Raw genomic sequence first — 23,176 nt, 5'->3', positions numbered from 1 at the left:
TGTAGTTAAGTTAGTGTAGTAATGAGTCGTGACGTCACGGGATCAGATGGCAGAACATCAACAAAGTGAGACATCGCTGGCCGCTTCCACTGAGCTATGGCTCCTCCCTGACCTCTCGTGGCATCTTTTCTCACCTACTATGTGCTCTATGAACCCCCGCGGAGCCTCACGCCCGTGTTTAAGACGAGCCAGTACAAGGTTAATATGGTGTGTCTACCGGGACAGTTAGTGAAGCCGTAAGACTATCACCTTGGGTATGGGGGGCGTGGAAACTGATTAGAATTCTTAAGTGGTTAATTTGCTCAACATTTCTGTCACTGGGGTTTAACTCTGCTTTTCATTTATTTTTTTTGTAGCTGTGTGTCACATATTTGATGTATTATGCGTGTCTTAGAATGATTGTCTTGCTGTCACGGTGGATTGGTTTAGGAAAGTGCAAAGGCAGGTGTATTTGGCTCAGCCATTCAGTCTGGTATAATATTAGGTTTAGGGTAGCCACTCTGACCTGTCCCGGTCTTCTTGGTGCTGAACTCGTCGTACCTTGGGATGAGATCCACCATTAAGACAAGAATGTAACAACTCTTGTATATATCTCAAAAAAAAAAAAAAAAATTAGTCAGTCTTTTGCATACTATGTGTAATTTACCTTATTTCTGCTAACAATGCATTTCTGTAATTTTCAAATTTATGTACAGTATATATGCCAACCATTAAAATTTCCACATATTTTATCTACTAAATTACTGCTTCTATACAAAGTCATTTGCTAAATGGAAGGAATTGGTGAATTTAATACAAATTATACTACACACAAGACTTCTGTGAGAAGACAGACTTAGTCATGTGATCCATTTAAATTTTATCAATAAAGACAAATGGTTGCAGAAGCTTTGTGAAAAATTACACGTTAATATTAGTTAATCATATTGAAATCTATGACTATTTTAAAAGCACTTGACAGGCACCCTCTGGGATGTTTGGCTTTTTAGAAAATACGGAATATAAGTGACTTGAGAAAACTGTCAATGGTAGTTCAAGTAAAATATTAGCAAGAAATAAATTTAGGAATCGTGTTATTCGAGAATTGTAGAATTTTATTATATATGTCTAATTACATTTATTTATGGCTATTGATTTTGAGATTTCACATTATTATCGAGTTAATCAAACAATAAAATCTATCATGTTGCAGACTACTTTTGACTGAATAAACAAAAATTACATTTACAGTTTGCTTCTATGTTCAGTGTGTGTGTATGTATGTATGTATATGTATGTATATGTATGCAAATCATGCTTTTATTTATTTTTGCATTGGGTTTGTAAGTAGGATTTTAATAGTGAAGTGATAGAGCAAATATACTTGAATGGATAAAGAGGAGCTAATAGTAATGGGTTCAGAGTAAATAACAATTTATGAAGTGTAGGCAAAATTTTAATTGTAGCTGTCAAAGAAATGCATAATACTTTTGTTTTTTAACTTGAAGAAATTGGGGGTCATTTCATGAGAAGATAAGCATAGTATTATTTTAAATAAGTTATAAATAAGTAAAGAAAACATTGAAAGCAGATGTGTTTGAGTGTAAACAATTCTTCTTAATTTTTGTATTCTTTCAGGGGATACTGTGCTTTGTTATTCTATATAGAATGTAAATCTGTTTGGCTTGCTCATAATTAGTGAGTATGGAGGGGTCTAAAGATCTACCTCCTGATGAACCAGACTGTATCAGGTAAGTGTAAGAAAATTATGTTGGATACAGTCGATACTTTTTAAGACTGCTGTCATTATTATGACCACTATATGGAATGTTATGATACTTAATAAAATCTAACTTTATGCTTAAAATCCACACCTTACTTGCCTTGAATAGGAATTACTTATTGAAAAAGTTCAGTGAGAATTCTGGGCTGGATAATTCCTAATTAAATAATTAACTGTATGACGTTTTAGTTCTGTAGTGTGAAAGTTATGGCAACTCTTTAGAGGGCATTTCACTGCAGGCTCAGAGCACAGCAGCAAGTGATACAACTGTGGTCATATCAGTATGGTTTGCGTCTACGACATCTCACACAAGTGGTTGGAAGAAATCTTCAGGGACATGGCAGTCATCCTCGCCCAGTCCCAGCCTGCCCACTCCCATCGAAGAACCCTCGTTCTCCTGCAAATATGGGGTATTAAAGCTGATTATGTTTTTAAGTTTATTTTTTTATGCTGGACTGTATTTAAAGGCTGATTTATAAGGAAAGTGTGCAAAGATGATGATATCCATTAATTTGAGAGCATTTAGATTTTCATTTTTATCTATTATCTTCATAGCTATTGTAAATTGTGCTATGTTGTGAAAATTTAATATATGATGCGTTAACCCTCTTACAATATTATTTAAGCCCTCAATGGAGGGCTCTGGAGAGAACAGGTCACCTGCTGCAGTCTCACCATGCTATCATGGTGCCTCCTCAAACAGGATATTGATTTTTATTTATTATTTGTAATTCTTTAGAAGTTAACAGAATGATGCATAGTCCAGACATCTCCAATCTACCCAACAAGGAGAAGAGGAGGTAGACCATAGGAAAGAGGTACAGGAAGTTTCATTGATTCCAGTCGAAGTAAAAACATCCAACGCAGGCACTCAATTCATAGAAATAAGCCCATTTCTTCATGGAGTATAAAGAAGCGTCCCGAGCAACCAGGAGGAATGCAATTTCTTATAACCAGGAAATGTCCATGAAGCCTAACTCAAATGTATTCATGGCCATTTCTGAAGTAATAGCCTTGTTTTTTAGTACAGTACAGTATAAGCTTGAGCAAGTTGTTCTGAGCAGAGATGCTGAAGGGCAGAATGGGAGGCAAGTGTGAATGGGAGGACAGTCAAATATCTCACAGGGATCTGGATATGCACCTTAAGAAAATGGGTGTATCATTCAGCTACAAAGTAATTAGACATAATTACACTTAGGTCACTATAACATGACTGAAGAAATGAAGACTAAACTATACACCAGAAGATGAGGAGACGACAACATTTTGGTCCGTCCTGGACCCATCAAGTTGATTGTCACTACTGTCATCACTAAGAAAATAACTCTGGTAAGGAAACATGAAATGCAAGCTGATGCCAGGTAATGTAATCCTGAAACAAAGATGGGACATACTAATCACCATAAGACATTCAAGATATGAAGCATAAACCGAATTGTTAGTGTAACTGAAAATAAATACTTAACAAGGCTTCCCTTCAGGACAAAAAAGTCCCAAGAAATTTTCACCCAACTTAGTTTAACAAAAAAAAAGTGTTAGTGATTACAGATTAGTAGTACTATAATGGGTTTGGTACCAGGCACGAGTGAGGAGAAAGGCAGACTGGACGCCTGGATGATGTAAGCTTCCACCTGGTGGTGCACTTGGGTACTAGCACAAGATTTGTTAACATTTGATAAACTACTGCTATCCTTGTTTCCATCTTTTCTCTATTTAGTCAAGATACATAGTTTGTTTTCCTTCACCTGTACAGTACTTTGTGTGAGTCTACTTCGTTCATTTTCTTCACCTGTTCCCTATGTGCAGTTTACTTTTTTTTTGTGTGTGTGTGTGTGAGGGAGGGGGAGGGAGAGGTCTTGAAAGCCTATGCTCCCCTCACCTCTATGAGCACACCAAATAATATTCCTGGTGTTGAGTAGGCCCGTGCATTTCCAAAGGCCTGGTGGTAGTTATGTGGCTCTGTAGTATCGGAGCTACTGCACTGGGGCCAGCCAAGAAATATTTAGAATAATATTATATTTTTGGAACTCCTGGGGTAACTCCCCTTTCCCTTTACTACAGCCAAATTACAGAACTTGTAATGTTTTCTTATTATTATAAAACTTGCTAATATTTGTTGTTTTAATTCATATAGAACAATATATTAAACAGTTTTGTCACTGTTGTTATGAGGAAGATTACCAAAACTGCCACAGCAGAACGGTCAAGTGCTGCCGTGTTGGCATTGATGTTAATATTCCATAAATGCCTTGTCACATTATATGTATTTTATATGTGAAAATTAACCAATTAAGTGTTTTATATACTGTATGCTGTATTTCCTCACACACACTAAAGGTAAATTTGGAAATTAATGGCACAAATTAACTTTCAGCTATTACTTTACTCTACATGCTTCATCAAATAAGGAAGAAATATTTTCAAGTGAACTTGAGAGCACTACAAACCCAAATTGGCTGGAAATGGAGCCAGAGAGTATAAAAACTATTCATCAACGATCTTTGAAGGGTAAGGTTTTTGTTTTGTTTTGAAGGTTACTTTAATTGCATAAAATATGCACCAGTGTAAGTGTTGTATTACTGTATATAAATAATGCAAATGTTGTAGTTGAAATAAAATTAAAAGTAATCCTCAGTAATAAATGTAACAATATTTTGTTTCTATGTATGTGTACTGTACTTGCACATCCATATACTCAGCTTTGACACAATGTGAAATATTCCAGCACTCAAGTGTTGTTAAAATTGGTTGATACCTAATGGAAATATTAACTATTATTTTGCCCCTATTTATTCACCTGTTGCACATGTTAATTAACTAATGTTGTGTCATAATTTGAACAGGCGCCTTGATTCGGTTGTGGTTTAAACCAGAAGGGGACAATGCCCAGCTTGTTACCACCTGGGGGGTACATTTCAGTGGTCTTGTCCCCATTGGTTCAGTGTTGCCCTATGACCATGAAATGTACAAGCCAAATACATTGGTTTTCAAACTGCGACACATATTCTACACAGCACCAGGAAATTATCAAGACGCACACCTTGAAAAATCGCCACCACGACTTCGCTATGGATTCGTATTACCGTTGTCAGAGACAAAGCGATGCTATACTGTCAGTGCTTTATCAAGGTCAGTTTCAGGTGGAAGTTTTATGGTCTGTCTAAATACATACAGCACAACCCCATAAATACATCAGTGTGATATTTTGTCATAGTAAAAACCAATGGAATCTTTACAAATAACTGCTGATGACCTTGTTTGGATTATGCAGTTTATTTTTGGTCTCTTTGCTATAAAGTGATAAATAAAGTCAACTGAACATATGCAGAGAAGGATGATAAAAATAATCTAGGAATTAACATTTTTCCTTGTGAAAAGAAATTAAAGGAGCTTAATTTACATTTCATTATTTAGGAAGATGAGGAGTAGAGGTTGATGTAATTTGGGCATACCAGTGGATGAAAGGGTGTAACAAGGGGTGTATTTAAAGGATGTTAAATATATCAACACAAAATAGAACGTGTGGCAATGGGAACCAATTGGACAAGTTCAGAGTCAGAGGATGCTCTGGGTGAGTATTGGTTTGGAGATGGGGTTGTTGATTTGTGGAACGGATTATAGAGCAACATAATATACTTGGGATCGCTGGACTGTTTCAAGCATAGGTGTAAACAAGGGTTTACACTGGACAGTGTGCTAGATTTCTCATCTGAAGCTTTGCTTATTATGTTTCCTTTGTGTTCAAAAGGGAGGGAATCACTCACCATTTCACAATGAACACTTGTAATATCAAGAAGCAATGGTTTCACCCTCAACAAGCTACTATGTATTTCTGTACAGAAAACAGATGATTTTCACAGTGAATGGATAAAAGATTTTTTTAAATGTTATATTTAATATCTGTAACACTTATTCTATAATAAATAACCTTTTCTCTCCAGGCTGATTCCTCCCCCACCCCATGAAAGTGTGAAATGGAGTATTGATAATGTATGTACTGCAGTATATGTGCATTAAAAGACATATTTGAGTGAAAATTCCTGTACAAGTTTTACATGGATGGGAATTCTAGAAGTTCTCCTACTTTCAAAGCCCAGCCAGAGGCTAGGCTGGATCTGTGAGAGCTTGGTCTAACAGGCTGTTGCTTGGGATGGCCTGCAGGCCCACATATCCACTACCTCCTATTGATCGGGCACTGCTTGTAGAAAACTGTCCAGTTATTTCTTAAACACTTCCACTTTTGTTTAATATAATACATATGCAAGTTACCATTAATCATAAATGTACTTATATTTTATTTTTTAGGTTACACAGCACAAAGAGAGCACAGCGGCAGCAGGAAATTAAATGTGAGGATACACGCGATGATCTGGAGCGTCAGGGATTAACTAGAACATCATGTTCTGAATTGTTAGCAACAAAGGTGAGCAACAATAGTTGCTAGAAATTGAAATTCATTTATTTTTCTTAATAATTGTCAAAAGGGGGTATTTGTTTTGGTCATGATAGGGTTTTGTCTATTTCATTTATTTTTTGCCCTTGTATTACAGGCATATTTTTAGATAATAACTGTCACATTTGACACTTTAGCAACATGCTGGCCTATAGTATTTCCGGATGAAATTGCCAAGAATAAAATAAATGACAGGTTGCCACAACTGCTGAATGGCTGCACTGTACTGTGGTAAATCAAATATGCTTTCAGGATTTGTAACTACTGTACCAGGTAATTAGCAGTGCCTTACAGTACAGTGTAATGAAAATAAATAATGCTAGTACAGTATGAGAGTCAAGAAAATGCTTAAAGATAGTATTGTACTTTTGGCCTTAACACGTACAAGTGAAACTTGGGTATGGAAAATAGTCAAGTGCTCAAAATGAAATCGTGTAGTGTAAGCATGTGGGATGGGTATAACAATGTGGAAGTATATGAAAGATGTGGTATGAGTGCAAGTGGTGAGTGAATAAAATGTGGAATTTTGGAATGGGTGAAGTATAATATACTGAGGTGGGATGGACATTGTTAGTAGAATATCTGAGAAGGTAGTAGAATAATGAGGAGGGTGTACAAGGATGAAATAAGGGGGATCATATGGTAAGATCAGATGATTGGTATCTTGGAAGGAAAGAGTGGGAGACTATTTAAAAGGTTGATGGAAGTAACCAGCACTCGATAGAATGAAAGGTTTGTGTGGTGATGGGGCCTGAGAGAGAGAGAAATATCTGCTGCAGTCACCCCCATGATGGGAAGCTCTTGGTGAAATGAAAGTTATTGATTAGCACTCTATATCTCTCGATATTCTAATTATTTACTCTTATTTTGACGCACTAAAATGCTTCACAATTAATCAAAATCAGGTTGCAATTTAAAGTTTCATCAAGATATATAAAAGAAATTTGAATATTCAGTGCTTATTCTGAGATTTTCTGTTTAATTTTTGCGCACTAGAGTAAGTAAATGGTACGCACCTTCCAGGTTGAAGATTGCCGCGTGAAGGTTGCCTTACTCAGGGAACAGCTAGAGGCTGAGATAGACCAACTCCGGGCACTTAAGCTTTCGGCTGATAGCCTTGATAATCAAAATCAAGAGAAAGGTAGGGTAATGGTAATATTAAAATGATAATTAGCTTCTGTATTACATGTTAATAAAAAAGTTGGACCACTATTTTAAAAGTAACTAAAAATGGCAAGTTACTGAAAAATATATTCTGTGCAATACTTTTGAAGGTAATCCTTTACTATTCTTCTAACTTTAAAAAATACAGAGACTGCATTTATATTGGTTGCAGCATTAGCAATTATAAAATGAAATTGTACTGACTATGAACTTGATATTGAATTACACACAGAACTACTGTACTTAACAAAATCACTATTGCCTTATATACAATATAATACAAATTAACTAAGTGTAAACTCTTGTGGGTGTATGTTGTTTTAGCATTGGATTGTGCCATCATTATCAGGTATTGAACTGCTGGGAGGCTACCAAGATCTCCACCGTCAGCTGGTCAAGGTCAGAGGCTTACAGGAAACAGCAAATACTGATAGTGAAAAACTTCGAGATGCTTGTGTGTATCTCAGTGATTGGCGGAAACAGCTAATTTCACAGCTTCCTATAATCTACCCCATCACTCAGGTAGGTAATGGTTCCTTAATATATTAAGTAAACATTAGTATGAGGTGTTGATGAGTTTGCTCTAATTTTCGATTAAACCATTACTGTAAAACGAGTGTTCCATAACCAATTTTAAGTTTTGTTCTTTTAGTATTATTTACAGTGCCTCCTATTTCATGTCTAATTCTCAAGATTAAACCCTTAGGCTCCATCAAAGTTTACTGTATTTCGTTTCCCAATAAAATGCATATTTTATTTGTCATAAAGATACTGGTACTATGGATCCTTATTTATTTAATTTCATAAAGTCTTATTAAATCAATATAGCATAAAAATAATAATATGATTGTATTTTGAATGATAAGCTTTTTCTGCCAACTTCTACAAATGCAAACATTTTATCTTACAGGACGGAGAAGGCAAGGTTCATATTTGTGGTGTTCACTTGCCTGATGCTGAGAACTATGATGGCTTTAATGATATAAGCCTTAGTGTGGCACTTGGCTTTGTTTCACATCTGATTGTGTTAATCTCCCAGCTACTACACTTGCCTCTGCGCTATCCTGTCAAGCCTAATGGTTCATTCTCTACCATCACAGATACCACCTCTGTGCAGCTCCGTGACACCGAAAGAGAGTTAGTATTATTATGCATAGATTCCAAGTAATCTCTTGTACTTGTTGTAGTTGAATTTCCATAATATTTGGTCTCTCATTTACTAACATCAAAATAAATATGTTTTAATGAAAAAGCTTTATTGACAAAAAAATATTTTGTCTGCTTTTGGGGGGTAAGAAGCTTACATATAGAAGATTTATTTATTTATAGATGATGATAATGTTAAATTATGTTCTTGAAGACCGTTGGTCGTGAACCATGTTCCAAAAATCAACAGCTCTTGTTTCCAAACCATTATTTATTAAGGATCTCCTAAAATCAAAACTTATCCAATTTATATCCATTGTTTTGTGTTCTATTTTGTGTTGATATATTTAATATCGTTAATCATGTCACCCATGTCTCTGCCTTTCTAGAGAATATAAATTAAAGTTTCTCAAGCTCTCTTCATATAGAAGGTTTCTAATTCCTGGAATTAACTTTTTTTTATTTTTATTCCCTATTCACTGGCAAAAATACTTCATCTGGCCAGGGAGGAGGTTTATAAACAATTAGAAAAATTAAAGCCAAACAAGTCCCCAGGGCCAGACATTTAACCCTGTCTCAGGTTTAATGTAAACCACTAAGTTTAATCAATCTGTCCTCTTCACTATCGATATAAATATAGATTTGTTCAGCTGAAGGCATATTGCTACATTCTCTTGTAAAAATATACAAAATTTTGTATTTATAATACTACAGTGGCCCTTCCATTTACGAATTTAATCCGTTCCCAGAGACAGGTCATAACTAAAAAATTCATAACTTGAAACAAATTTTCCCCTAAGAAATAATGTAAATTGAATTAATCCGTTCCACATTTCCAAAAATATAACTTCAAAATACATTTCATACATAATATGCACACACACACACACATTTTGTACTATAGTATGTACAAGTTATAGCTTACCTTTATTGGTGATTCTTGTTGGTGTATGGAAGATCGTGAGGAGGGGGAGAGTAGCAGAAGTGTTACTGTTTGGAAGGGGAGTCCCCTTCCATTATAACATCAGGCAGTGATGACTTCTCTGGGGAACTCTCTCTCTCCTATGATTTGCCTGCATACCACTAGGACCTGGTTGTGGCTCACTACTTGTTTTTCTCACTAAGAACCTTTCCATAGAGACTTGTTTTCCCCTACGTTTTAACATTTGTCTGTAGTGAGGCATCACAGTGTCATTGAAAAAGTTAAGGCAACGACCTACTGCAGCTTGATTTGGGCGAGTCGTTTCAACAAAACTTTGCATTTCTTCCTATACTGCACACCTCTTCTTAATTGTTGCGGAACCCATGGCATGGTATATAATAATTACTTTTATGTTTAGAAAGCAAAAAAGCTGAAAAACAAGAAATTCTTTACTAAGAATTCAAGCGCAATCGTCATTAAGTGGGCGGTCTAGTAAATTGAAGCGGGGATTGCCATGCCACCAGGAACCACGCGCTCTATCGACCCATACGTGTATCAACAAAATCGCAAGTTGAGGCAAAGGTCGTAAGTCGAGTTAAATTTTCCAACGAAATTGGGGTCGTAACTCAAAAAATTCATAAGTAGAGGCATTCATAAGTTAAGGTTCCACTGTACCCATTTCTTTGTTGGTATTGAGTACCAAATCTTTCATTTTATACAAAACAGTATACGAGTCTTGTGTAACTAGGCAATAAAAATGTGTTCTTTCATATTTATCAGATTATTTATAATGGATGATTTCTCAACATGAAATACCTCCATTTTATTTTTTATTTTATTGTTCATTTCTCTTACAGGTTTCCATTATATACACGTGGTAAGGATAGGGAGAGGCTCCACTTCAACTATGGAGTGTTTTTACTAAACAAGAATATTGCCCAGACAAGATGGTATTGTGGCATTCCTACCCCAGACCTTCGACCTACTCTGCCAAATTTAAGCGTTCTTATGTCGAAGCTCATTCAAAATGGGTAATGAGCACAAGGATTTTATTTTTTAATCATTATTTTTATTGTGATAACATGTTAATTACTGTTATCATATCTTCTATTTTTACTGAAGTATTAAGTTAATGCAGATGAATGTGAAATAAAGTTTCTTATAATGAATGAACAACAGGCTTTTATTAGGTACCAGCCATCAAGTAAACTGATAGCTAAAATGTGGGCTGGTCATGAAATTTAATAATAAAGAAATAAATTAGGAATTTAGCTTCATTAATAGCTTAAGAGAACCATGGTCTCCTTGATCTTTGACATCGTTTGAGCCTACTAGGTAAATGTTTTGTAAAAACTCTTGAGAAACCGTGAATATTTGTGGTAGTACCGCCATATTTTACAATTAAACAAGAGCAGTGGAGGAGGAGTCGGCCACTTAACCACAAAGTTGCAAGAAGAATAAAGTTTCCCCAAAAGAAGGCATCATTATACAGTGAGGGGTATCAAGCATTGTATGTTTGTATAAATGATGTCATTATTGTAACTAGTTACCTTTAGGAGAAAATATGAATTCTAAAAGAAAATTCTACATTAAGACTTCGAAACAAAAAACAAACAAGCATTGGCAAATCTCGCAATCTGCTCTTGCTAATTTGTATAATTTACCGTGTCATTGAGGAAGCTATCCAGTTGCTCAAGGTCTGTAAACAAATTGTGTTGGTAAGGAACATCATCTTTAGAACCTTTGTTTAAAATGGTAGAAGTGGGATCAATTTTCGTAGTGTTATAGTGAAGAGAAAACAACTGTAGATTAATTTTTAATGTGGTTGAGGTATTTATCTTTTATTCTCACTTATCTGTGTCTAGTACAATAGCAGTTTCTTGCCACCATGCATCATAGTAAGTTGAGGTGTAACTACTTTCATACTACACAGTTGTAAACTTTTAGCCATAATTCTCATCAGAGCACATGCTGTATTTTTATCTTTTAAAGTTCCTTCTCATATCTTAACACTAGTCTTTCGTCACAGCTCATAGAATCACTTGGATAATTATTAACACTTCTCTCTCTCTGGCTACTCATCTTGTACATCTTAAAATGTTCAACCATTGTCCTGGTAGTATACCAGTGTCTTAGAATGATCTGCTGCTCTGCCACTCATGTGTGACACCATCTACACACATTTACTTTCATCTTTTTTAATTATACTGTACTGTACTCCTTTGTTTAAAATAAATGTCATAGAACAAAAAATTAAAATTAATTTAATGCAAATTTTATTTCTTAGTATTTAAATGAGGCTTACTAAAATAATTGTTTTCTAGAGTACATTTGTATAAATTAAAATTTTGCTTTTAACCATTAAAGTGTTTTCTTATTATACATGGGAACTATGCCTGCCAGTATTGCTCCATAATAGTATTATAGGATAATTGTGAGTTTTTAAATTATGATATTTTGGTATTTCTCCATTCTTATGTTTCATATTTATCTTAAAAGTTTGTTTACTAGATCCAAATAACACTTCTAGTAAGTAAATTTTTTCATAAATTTCAGCTGTCCTTGTATAATACTGTACTTACTTTTACACTAAATTATTTTAATTAAGCTAAAATCCTCATTTTTACATAGAAGACAAGTAGTTGATAACTAATCCTTTTTATTCAACAATAAATAAAGTGACGAATAAAATCTTTAAACAAATATTTCGCTCTTAGGTTTTAATAGTTAATACTGTAGTGACCAATGTGTTAAGTGATATTACACCTGTTAACGGAGGAACCCCCCAATATAAATTATTAAATGGAATTCACGTAGATACTATTTTTGAACTTAAAGCAATCTACTACCATATGATATCTTGATGTTTACCATGTTTGCAAATAGTATTAATAAAAAGTTGTGATTCTAGCCTTATTGAACTTTATATTGTGTGTTATATTTCAGCACTATGGGTAACCAGCCTGCAGCATTGATGCCAGATGTATTGATGCCTGTGCCAGCTTCAACTGCCCCTCTCAATCTTGAGGTTCGCACACCTGCTAGTCTCTTACAACAGCAGCGTTCCCCGCGTCTTCCCCTAAATCCTCTTGGTCGTACTACATCACAGGAGCATTCTAAAGGTTTCATAGATAATTATGAGGATGATGATTGTACATCACAGTGGAAGTTCACAAAGTCTGGTAGTGAAACCAATTCAAGTGATGTTTCTCCTGTAAAGGCATCATTATATGTAAGGGAAGCTGAACCACTGAATGACAAAGATAGTACGGGAAAATTTGTGTTTGTTGATAAAGTTCAGCATCCATTAGTTGATACAACCCAAATGGAACAACATTTAGAAGAAAGGTTATCACATTCTAATGGCTTTAGTTTTTCTTTAGATAATGGTCTTAATCATATTGGTGGTAAACATAATCAATATTATAAGATTCAAAATCTGTCTTGTTGTGATGATTTAAAATTGATGAATAATGTTTCCAAGGCTCTTGGTTTTGTCCGAGGATCAGACCCTAGTTTACTGGCAAATTCAGATTTAGCTGTGGCAGGAGAAGGTGAGGAAGAGATTCTCCCAGTATTTAAAGAGCAGACTACCGAGTTACTTAGATCATGGCATGAAGACGAGCCTTCTCACTACACAGGTGTGGTTGAGGCAGGTAGCTCCGAGAAGCTGGAAGAAGTTGGTGTAGAGTGTGATGAATCATTTATGTGCTCGGCTGACAAAAGAAAAGCATTACCACAAAGGACAAATTCAGAACAAACTGAAGAAAATAATGAAATTACATTGAGAGAAGTAGTGAAAGCTGAAGGAATGGAGCAACACTTGTCTAGCAATATAGAGGCTGAGAAATCAGATGAAAAAATCAAATCAGAGAAGTCTGTATCTGGGAATGAAATTGAAGACGATTTAGACAACTTAAAAAGTGGAAAAGATGGTATTTTATCCCTCTCAGAATTTGGAGTTACTGAAGACATGTTTCTTAGTGATGTTGCTCTAAGAACAGCAGCTTTAGCAAGGCAAAATTGTAGTTTTAAAATGTCATTTTCAAGACAGAGCACAGAAGATGAATATCATTAGCATATATTTTATTTCTTATATTGTAATCATTCTTTAAAGTAGTTTTGTCTGTATTAATACATATAGAATACCATACAGTATGTATAAAGTAATGATCATATCTTAAATTTTGATCAATAAAAACTAATATATTAAAAGAAAACAAATTTCACTGTAAATATACATTGTTTGGAATATGTTAGTGTATGATGCTGTACAAAATTTTCACAAATTTTATTTCTTATAAGTTTATTGGATGAGATGTTTTTGCAGTAAGAGAGAGCAAAAGGCTCAATTGTTAGTTGTTTATCGTTCTTTAATTATTATTACCCGGTTTCCCACTTTCATGGGATGGAGGAGGCATTAGCCAGAGAAAATGGGGAATAATATGGTGAAAAGAGGTTGTCAATGCTAACAAATAATATGGCTTGTGCATTCTTTATATTGTTGACACAAAATAACAGATAAATAAGTGCTGCCACACTTGAGAACACCTATAGCAGCAACTCGCTGCCTCATAAGACTAGGCGTACAGTGCTCCACGTGAATTATCATGTATAATACAAACACGTCCACTTCCTTCTTACAGACCACTTCCCCCTTGTCCTTTACCATATCCTTTGTGTTGTTCACATTCAGTCCCTACTTCCTAACACTGTGTCTACCCATTGTCCCTCTCTTTCCTCCTCCTCCTTAATGTCAAAGATACATGAAGATGTTCTCTTCGCCAGTTTATCATCATCCGTTCAACATAGCCCAACCATCTCGGTGTATTGATGCCTCATCTCGGTGACATTTTCATCACTTATTCTATTCTTCAAACAGCACATGCTTTTCTGACTTGCTATTATGCTAATTCATTGTTTTGAATGTAAATACCACACTGTCATCTTACATCCATATACAGGGTTGGCAGTAGCAGTCCTTCATTCATGCAGTGTTCTTCCTACATTTATTCCAGTGTTTTTTTTGTAATTTTGACTATCTTTCTGGACACACTACTCTCAACTTGGATTGTAGAAATGTTTTTTTATGAGCTGCATATCCCACGTATTTAAACTGATCAGCTGCTTCAAGCATTTCATCATTCATATTTACCTCATGTACACAATTTCTTCTCATCCCCACTATAACTTTCCTTTTCTATCTATAACCTTTACTTTTAATTCCTCTCTCTCATTAATACAATTTTCACTTCTAAATAGATGCTTCTCACTCTTTAAATAATTGTATCAGCAATACATCAAAATTGATGTACAATACTGTACTCCACTCCATTTACTTACGTTTGGTCTTTCACTATGCTTCACCTTTATTAAATAGTCTTTCTTTGACCTCCCTTATGACTCCATTCATGTATATACAGCATTGAACAACCATAGTGACATCACACAACCCTGGCACACTTCTACATTAATAGCAAACCAGACACTCTTTACACAATTAATTCACACACATGCACTATGTACTTCGTCTATAACAGCACTTAACAGAAATTGGCAAAATCCATATGTGCCTATCACTCCAACTTCCTACTCAATAGGTAACAATCTCCTAACATGCCTTTTCTATGAGCTATCACAATACAAATATCTGATCTACAGTCCTTTTTTCATCATGAAACCCAGTTTTTTAATCACAGATCAATTTCTCAATGCTTGTGTACTTTGCCAATCACTATCTTGTTAAACACTAAATGCTCCATTCATTAAACTAATGCCTCTAGAACACTTACACTTAACACATGCTTATTATGGTATGATTTCAAATGGCACTTGCAGTGTTTCACTGGACTAAGAGATTCATCCTGAAACTTTGAAAGTACAGTATATTACATGATATTGTGCATTATGTTGTCATATGATGATCTTTATCTTTCTGTACTTTTTGTTATTCCTTATGGAAAATCATGGGATTACCTCACTACATAAGAATAAAATGTTGTGAAATGCACCATTGAAACTGTGATATGTTTTGTACTTGTGATGGAACTTATGTACCAATATTAACATTTCATATTTACTGAACATGAGAAGGCTGTATTACATTATTATATTGTATATTATTATTGAAGGTACAGTAATTTGAAGTGTATAGAAAGTCTTGTTTTCCTTGTAATAATCTAAGTCATGACCCCGTGGTAGAGAATATACTAAGGATTAGTACAGATGAAACGTCCCTATTAACAAAATAGTTTTTGTACATTATAAATTCTTCTCGTAGTATTGAAAGATACTATGGCCAAAAACTTTCATATCCTAAATTTACTTTCTGCTCCAAGACATTGTTGAAATGAGTTATTACACTATTAGTTCTCTGTAACCTTTTTCTTCCCTTATCATTCATGTTTTATATATTTATAATATATTTTATTGTTTACATTTATATTATATATTTGTAAGTTATATAGATATTCTTTTTTTTTATGTTGAAGTATAGTCCCTTGTTTCTCTGTCTTTTTTTTCTCTTGATTTCTTTGTTACCCTGAAGTAAGAAGCATATTTTAGAATTGAAAATACAGTATATATATTACTAATTACACACACTAGTAGGTTGTTTGATACTCTAGGGAGTGTTATTTTACTTCATTAGCTTCCGTTCTAGTAACAGATTCCAAGAGTTATATAACAAGTTAGTGATGTTCTGGAATTCTTAAAAGAAATTAGTCTCTTTAGCCAGGCAGTTGAAGTAATACACAGTCTTGTCCAAGGGGGTTGTTAATAAGGGAATCTTTTTCATCCTTTCTCTGATAAAAGTTAACCTCGAATACTATTTACAGCTCTGCCCAAGTGGATCTTGGCTTTCAAGTCAAGAGTATGTAATAAATAATCATCACTCAGTTAATTTTAAAAAAATTAGCATTTTTTCCACTTTGGTAGAAATTTCTAAGAAAAACAGAGCAATGTAAAGTTTAACATACGCTAGTGGTAGAACTGTGAGTTCATCTGCCCAAGAAAATTGTTTCTCAAAGGTTATGGAAGCTGTAGGTATCATGGCTAAAGCAGCTTTTATATATAAAAAAAGGTTATCTTCTTAAAATTTTCTTTTGTGTGTCTTATTTGCACTGGGGTAAATATTCATTGTGATAACTTCCATTATTGCTCAAAAGCCTCATTCCTTGTGCTGATGTATGCACCATAACACGTTTCTGAAGTACTGCTCTGTACCAAAACATTTAGTATGATGTAAATGTATGCCTTCACAAAAAAACATTCGTGACGTTATAAGGGGGCTACTGTAAAAAATTGCTAATAAAAGATTAGTTCATAAATGGTGATTGTGTCACCAGATATATGAATATTGTAACGAGTCAGGAAGGCCGTCTGTTGGCAGGGGGCTCAGGCCACCTAGTGGTGGCTATTGATACTAACATTAAAAGGTTTATGCTACTTATGAGTGAACCAATTGTTTAGTATGAATCGTTTGTAGAGTTTGATGGTTTCAATGCTTTGTTTTCTGTGAACCTTGTAGTTGTATATTAAACTTTTTAGTAACTCTCTGGATGCTTTTCCAGTGAAGTGGCAGATTGTGACTTGCTCCCTGTGCCTCTGTGAGGGGGCTAGGTCCTGGCTCTGGTCCCTAGTAGGTCAAGCACAACCCCTGTAACTGATGTGACCTGTTAAAATGGAGCAATCTCAGCAAGATAGTTTTAGGGAGCCACTGAGGCTCTACCAGAAAGACACATTTCATTACATTCAATGCTGGGTTTTTGCTGAGACCAAATAGTTGTAGGTGATGGAGTGAGTCATTATATGCTACATCCAAAATGGAAGATTTAGGAATTTCTTGAGTTTGGTACCAGTGTCTTTAGTGGCAAGAGTAGTTTCCTTACATCCACAATAAGGCTACCTACAGGGAAAGTACAGTTTTACTGCAGTGGGTGTTCTCATTCTGACATGTGTACATGTGTGAAGATCAACCCAAATTTGCTAGTGAGCCTTTGTAGTAAAGGAACAACCTAACTTCCATGCTCTTAATTTTGAAAACACTAGCCCCCCATCCCCCCAATGTGGTGTGGACTATCATGTAGGACATCCATTGTCTATACATTTGTTTCTGGGTGTACAGTGCTCCACAGATTCAGAAGTGCACAGCAACAATCTTTATTGGTAAGAAATTAAGCTATGTTCATCTGCATGATATGAAATGTAGGCTTAAGGACAATAGAACCCTGCATTCTGCTACCAGCATCCTAGAGGCTGTATATGACATTGATAAATCATCCATGTAGAAAGAATTTTAACACGTGCAGGAAAACATTTAGCTATCATTGACATAGCCAGGTGTATCTCCACATTCTGAAAGTATCATGTTCAACTCTTAGAGAGTCAGTGGGAAACTGTACATTTTCTCTTCATTGGAGTTTAACTCAAATTTTGTCTTTACTTTTGATGTAGCTCATGCTTGTGCTACTTGCTCAGCAACAGATTTATCATCAATACCACAGGAAAATAGTCAGTTGGTATACCTGTCATCAAGTACCATTGTTTGTGTATTGTGATTTGTTGATCTGCTTCATATTTTCTTGATATTTTGCACACTTTTTTCAGGCCTAGGACAGAGGTATGGATGAGTTAACTGATGATACGAAAGTTCCAGTATGTGAGGTGGGCATTCATCAGCTCCCTCAAATAATGTGCCTGAGCATTGTGATACTCCCATCTTTAGTATCGCAGTGTTAATGAGCTTCGTGCTATCCCGCTGCTGTTAATAGAAACCTACATGTCCCACCACAGTCTTTGTTCCACTAAGGTATTGGTTTCCTTATGTATTTACTTGATGTCTCTTGTATTGATAGCACTCCTCCCACATAAAATTTAGAAATGAATTATTCTACTGCAGTGTTGTTGAGTGTGTTTGTATTGCTGGAGTCTGAAGTTATTGTACTCAAAGCCATGGAAAGGTCACTCTGCTCTCAGTGCACCATAGGTTATATCTTGTTGTCAGTGGGTCATCTTCCATCACTTCCATATACAGTAGTATTCACTTCTCATATACAGTACATCATTGATACCTTCCAATACAATACCATTATAGGAGAATCTTATCTAAATCTATCAATGAAATCTATCATTGTGTCATTGTATTACAGTATATAAATGAAACGAGATCATCCATTCAGGTGATTTTAATATCCCTGCACAGGGGATGATGCCCAGTCCCCATTCATGCCCCCTAATAAGTGTTCAACCAGCACCAGTGCTCTTTAAGGCAAATATACCACATATCATATATCAACTCCCCAAGCATAGTTGCATATCCATACCCTGGCGAGAAGATTGAGTTGATAATATGATGATAAGAGTACATTAGTAGGAACATCATGATAGTAATAATGTACTGTATACAATATAGTATGGCACTATGGTGTCTCCATGATGTTCTCCTGTCAGGTTGAGAGATGTTTAGATACATAACCTTTCAGTAACATTGTTTTCTGAAGGCAAATACAAACTGAAGTGATTAAAAAACAAACAGTATGTGAAGTTCTTCCTAGTTTGCATGAAACCCTTGACAATTCCTTTGTTATACTGCTGCAAAGATGGCCTCCAGGAGGCTCCCTTCCAGAAGTCTGTCCAGTAAATGATAGTTTTATCTGTGTGGTATATTGATTGTACTTGTTGTAGATGTATTGATTGTGATATTGAGGTCAGAATTATTATTTGGTCTAGGCTTAGGCAGTTCCCTTTATTAGGTTTCTCATTATCATATCTTTATTCTTCTAAGATGTGCTTCTCATTTGAGCTACTCGCAGAATGTTAAGGTTGCCTGAGAATTGTTCCTGTTATTGATAGGTATTGTCCACAGTGGGTCCAAGCCCAGTTGCTCCCATTGTATGAAGTGCACCACTTTCTGAATGGCAGATGTTTGTGCATGCCTGTGGAATTTAGTTTACCCTCTTGTGTTTGTTCTTTAGAAGTTCCTAGGAATATGACAACCATTTGGTTCAAGTGGATTTTTCCATGTGTGTAACAGATCTTCCAGGGTTCACTCTTTGAGATCTCATAGTGTGAGGAAGGTTTGAGTTTTTGTAGGTCTTCCATTTTTAAGTTATTGCCCCATTTTGTGTTATTGGTGAAGAAGGTAGGAGCAGAATCTGAACACACACACCATTCAGAATAGGGGCTGCTACTAGCACCTATACCTACGTTTGGATGCAAACCGAATGGGAACAGGTAGATGTTAACCCGAGTAGAATTCCAGACCTTTACTAAAGTTAAGAGGACTTGAGTGTTAGGTGGAAAGAAGATATATGCACACTGCTCACTCATCTGGTGCACACTACTCGCACCCGTAGCGCACACTACTCGCACCCCTAGAGCACACTACTCACACCTCTAGCACACACTACTCAATGACTTGAAGAATGGTATTCACCTCACAAAGCTGTCCATTGTTAACACTTTCTAGTATGTCTGCATTTCTTCAGAAGCCTTAGGTGTGGGTAAAAACCATAATCTCTTTACTGTCTACCTGACAGCAGAACTCCAACATAAGATTAGGGCCATTCACAAATATCCCTGCAAACAAAAAAACAAGACATTTTCTAAACAATTCTTTCAGGGGCAAGTCACCTGGATTCCTCTTGCTGCTCATCCATATCCACATCACCAGTAACAGTATAATTTTTTGCTATTTCAACCTTTGTGAGTATACCACACCCAGGATCATCCTCATCACATTCAAACACTTAACGATAGCTTCTCTAGCCACACCAGCATCTGTAAATATTTGAACACTGTTGTTCTCAAAGCTCTCAGAATTATTGGTAGGCTCACTAGCATTATCCTTATCACCACCATCTTGTGTACTGTACAAGACCGATGACAGGTGTTGTAACCAACACCTGTCATAGTAATTCCTTACAATTAAGTATTTTTGCTGCTTGAATAATGTCTTGGTCCATGGGTTGAATATGTGATGATGTATATGGTGGAAGGGTCAGAGATATAATTGTGCTATCTGAAGATTTCAAGGCATTAACCTCACAGTGAGCAGTGGCATTATCAAGCAGCAATAAAACTTGCTTTATTAGCTTGCAGGCTGTTCTTCTTCATCTGGAAATCCTCATCTCTTTACAGAAGTGATTGTGGAACCAGTATGCATAGATCATGCATATTTAGAAAGGAAGTAGATCAGATGAAGTCTGTCCAGTCAGGTTTTTCAATGATCTTGGCTTAAGAACTTTCCCAACAGTTGCCGTTGTTGTTTAAGATTCGCTACCCGGAACAAAAAGTTACAGGCAAGCACGGGCTATGGTGAGCCCGTAGTGAACAATTGCCATCTTTAGTTTGAATATGTCTTCTACATTTGTACATACCATTACCATAGCATAAACCCATTCTTTACTCATTTTATGCCCTGAAATGGTTTCCTTCTACTTGTCTGTGTCTGAGGTTTACCATCAGGGACAAACCAATCCAGTTTCATTTGCATTGTAGCCTTAACAACTATTCAAATTATGGATGGTCATCACTCAGCCTCTTCTGTGTAAGCTTACTGCAGCCACCCTGAACTGGCCTTGAAATTGTCAATGCTCATGTTATGTGCTAATCTTGCTACTGGAGACAATTTTTGGTTTCTGCAATAAGTATCCCCATCATACAATGGTGCACAAATCACACACAAACAGTATCTTCCAACAGCTTATATTTTGGTAGCCTCATTGTTTTTCTGTCACTGACAAATATCATGGTTTCCTCCTTTTGCTAATTTATATCAGAAACTACTACAGAGGGGGGGGGGGGAGCTGTTATTTGCTGGTGAAGGTGGCGTAGAAAACATCTGACACATCACAGGACTCTGCTGCCTGCAGAAGGGATTGTAGTGCCAATTGCTTACTCTTTTGCATGTTGCTTGCTCATCACCCCCACGATCTGGTTTCTATAACAACTCTGCATTTTTATCCAAAGTAAGGAAATTTGTCCTACCCTCACCTGCTCCTCCCTTACTACTCTTGCCTGATGACATGGTTTCAACTCAGAATTTTTTTATATCCAATGGGAAGTAAGTGAAAATGCTCGAGTAGCAAGAAGGCAGATTGCGTGTACACGATGAATTCTGAATTCTAGTGGGTGGAATTGAGATATTATTTAGAGGATACCTGATCAACCAGGCTGTGACTCATACGTCAGGCTGCGAGCAGCCGCGTCCAACAGCCTGGTTGATCAGTCCGGCAACCAGGAGGCCTGGTCGACGACCGGGCCGCGGGGACGCTAAGCCCCGGAAGCACCTCAAGGTAACCTCAAGGAGGGATCTGTTATATGGCAGTCTGGATTTTGGAGGTTACAGTGTATGCTGTAAAGTAATTGGTACATGGTTCATTTGTAATTATACGTACAGTATTAGTAAACATTGAGGCCTCGGCATGTCATTGTATATAAATCAAATTCTATGTCATAACAAAGAAATTTGAAGGTATAAATATTTAAGTCTTGAAGGGTAATTTGTTTGCAGAAAAATTAGGTAAATGGTATTTGAAGGTTTCATGGCCACTAATGTGAATGAAATATATTTGAATAATTTAATGGTGACTTAAAACCAAACTTGCAAAGATGTCACTCCAAACATGTGGATTGACAACAGATTTCTTTAAGATAAAAAACCAGCGTTGAATGTAATGAAACGCCATTTTCTGGGTGAGTCCCGGAGGCTCCCCGGAGCTCCCCCAGAAAAATCTGTTGCTGTGTACATATTCCCAGAGAAAAACAAATAATCTTGCTGCATTGCCTTGAAAGGGTACTCTTGCTTGACTGGTGAAGTGGCACAAGTGACTAGCTGGGCATCGGGCTTTTCAAAAACCTAGTCATCAGAAGTTCTTTGTGTAGAGAATGTAGTGCAATAATAAATACACGTATTGGCAACTTAAAAATTTATGTTTATAATCAGTAAAGATTTGGATTTGTTGCTTCCAATAGAAACATTTTTGTCCATAATTATTGCATTAGCCCCAGTACACTTGTATGTACAGTATAGGGAACTATTATTGTTTGTAATTTGTTTTATATAATACAGTATATATGATGTATATATATATATTGTGTGGAAATATTTATACTGTAAATATGGAGTCATTTGTACCATTGTTTAAGCACACTATTCAACTGGTAAATATTGTATTATATTGTGCTATTGATGCCTTATATTGATGTTGATATTTGTATTATTACAAATATTGAGAGGCAAATAGTGATATACATAAAAGACAATTTGAATCATAGAGACATTGTATTGTATGTAGGTGTTGATGCTTTTCTTTCAATTCAAAGCCAAAAAACACATCGAGTTATACTGGATATTGGAGTACATGTTTCTTATTGAACAGTAAACCTAATTCAAAGTATTAACCCATATTAGCTTCTTAAATATTACAGAGGTTTTATAATTATGTGAACTAACATGAGTGCTAATAAGAGTTCAGTCATATTTCATGCTGTTCTAAGAGTACATACTGTATTGCTGTAATGATTTCTTTATTCTTCACTATTCATTATATTGTGTACAATACTGTAGTTGCTTTTCAACTGTTAAAACAATATACATTTGAAGATTCTTGTTATATATTGTACCAGATATTAAATTAAAATACTTTATACTTGACATAAATCAGTTACACATTTCCAGTATCTTTTATGTATGTGTACCTTGGAACATACAAACTTTTATGGTGGT

General features: G+C 35.7%; 1 protein-coding gene across 3 annotated transcripts; it reads left to right on the top strand.

Annotated features, from left to right (window-relative positions):
• The first annotated feature begins 26 nt into the window (after positions 1-26).
• Positions 27-23,123, top strand: Uvrag (UV-resistance associated gene). Of its 3 annotated transcripts, none has more exons than XM_045726753.2 (11): positions 27-207; positions 1,618-1,730; positions 2,002-2,172; positions 4,137-4,270; positions 4,606-4,891; positions 6,068-6,185; positions 7,239-7,356; positions 7,729-7,901; positions 8,290-8,516; positions 10,305-10,478; positions 12,394-23,123. In XM_045726753.2, the coding sequence occupies exons 2-11, from the start codon at positions 1,684-1,686 to the stop codon at positions 13,523-13,525; spliced, it is 2,580 nt and encodes an 859-aa protein (XP_045582709.2). In that variant the 5' UTR covers positions 27-207; positions 1,618-1,683; the 3' UTR covers positions 13,526-23,123. The 3 variants fall into 3 exon arrangements, with proteins under 3 accessions (XP_045582709.2, XP_045582708.2, XP_069173760.1); XM_045726752.2 differs by having other exon boundaries at positions 28-198; XM_069317659.1 differs by lacking the exons at positions 27-207; positions 1,618-1,730; positions 2,002-2,172 and adding an exon at positions 2,242-3,091.
• The last annotated feature ends 53 nt before the right edge of the window (positions 23,124-23,176 follow it).

The sequence above is a fragment of the Procambarus clarkii genome, chromosome 88, assembly GCF_040958095.1.
Source record: "Procambarus clarkii isolate CNS0578487 chromosome 88, FALCON_Pclarkii_2.0, whole genome shotgun sequence".
Taxonomy (NCBI): Eukaryota; Metazoa; Arthropoda; class Malacostraca; order Decapoda; family Cambaridae; genus Procambarus; species Procambarus clarkii.
This window is presented reverse-complemented; position numbering and strand designations above follow the sequence as displayed.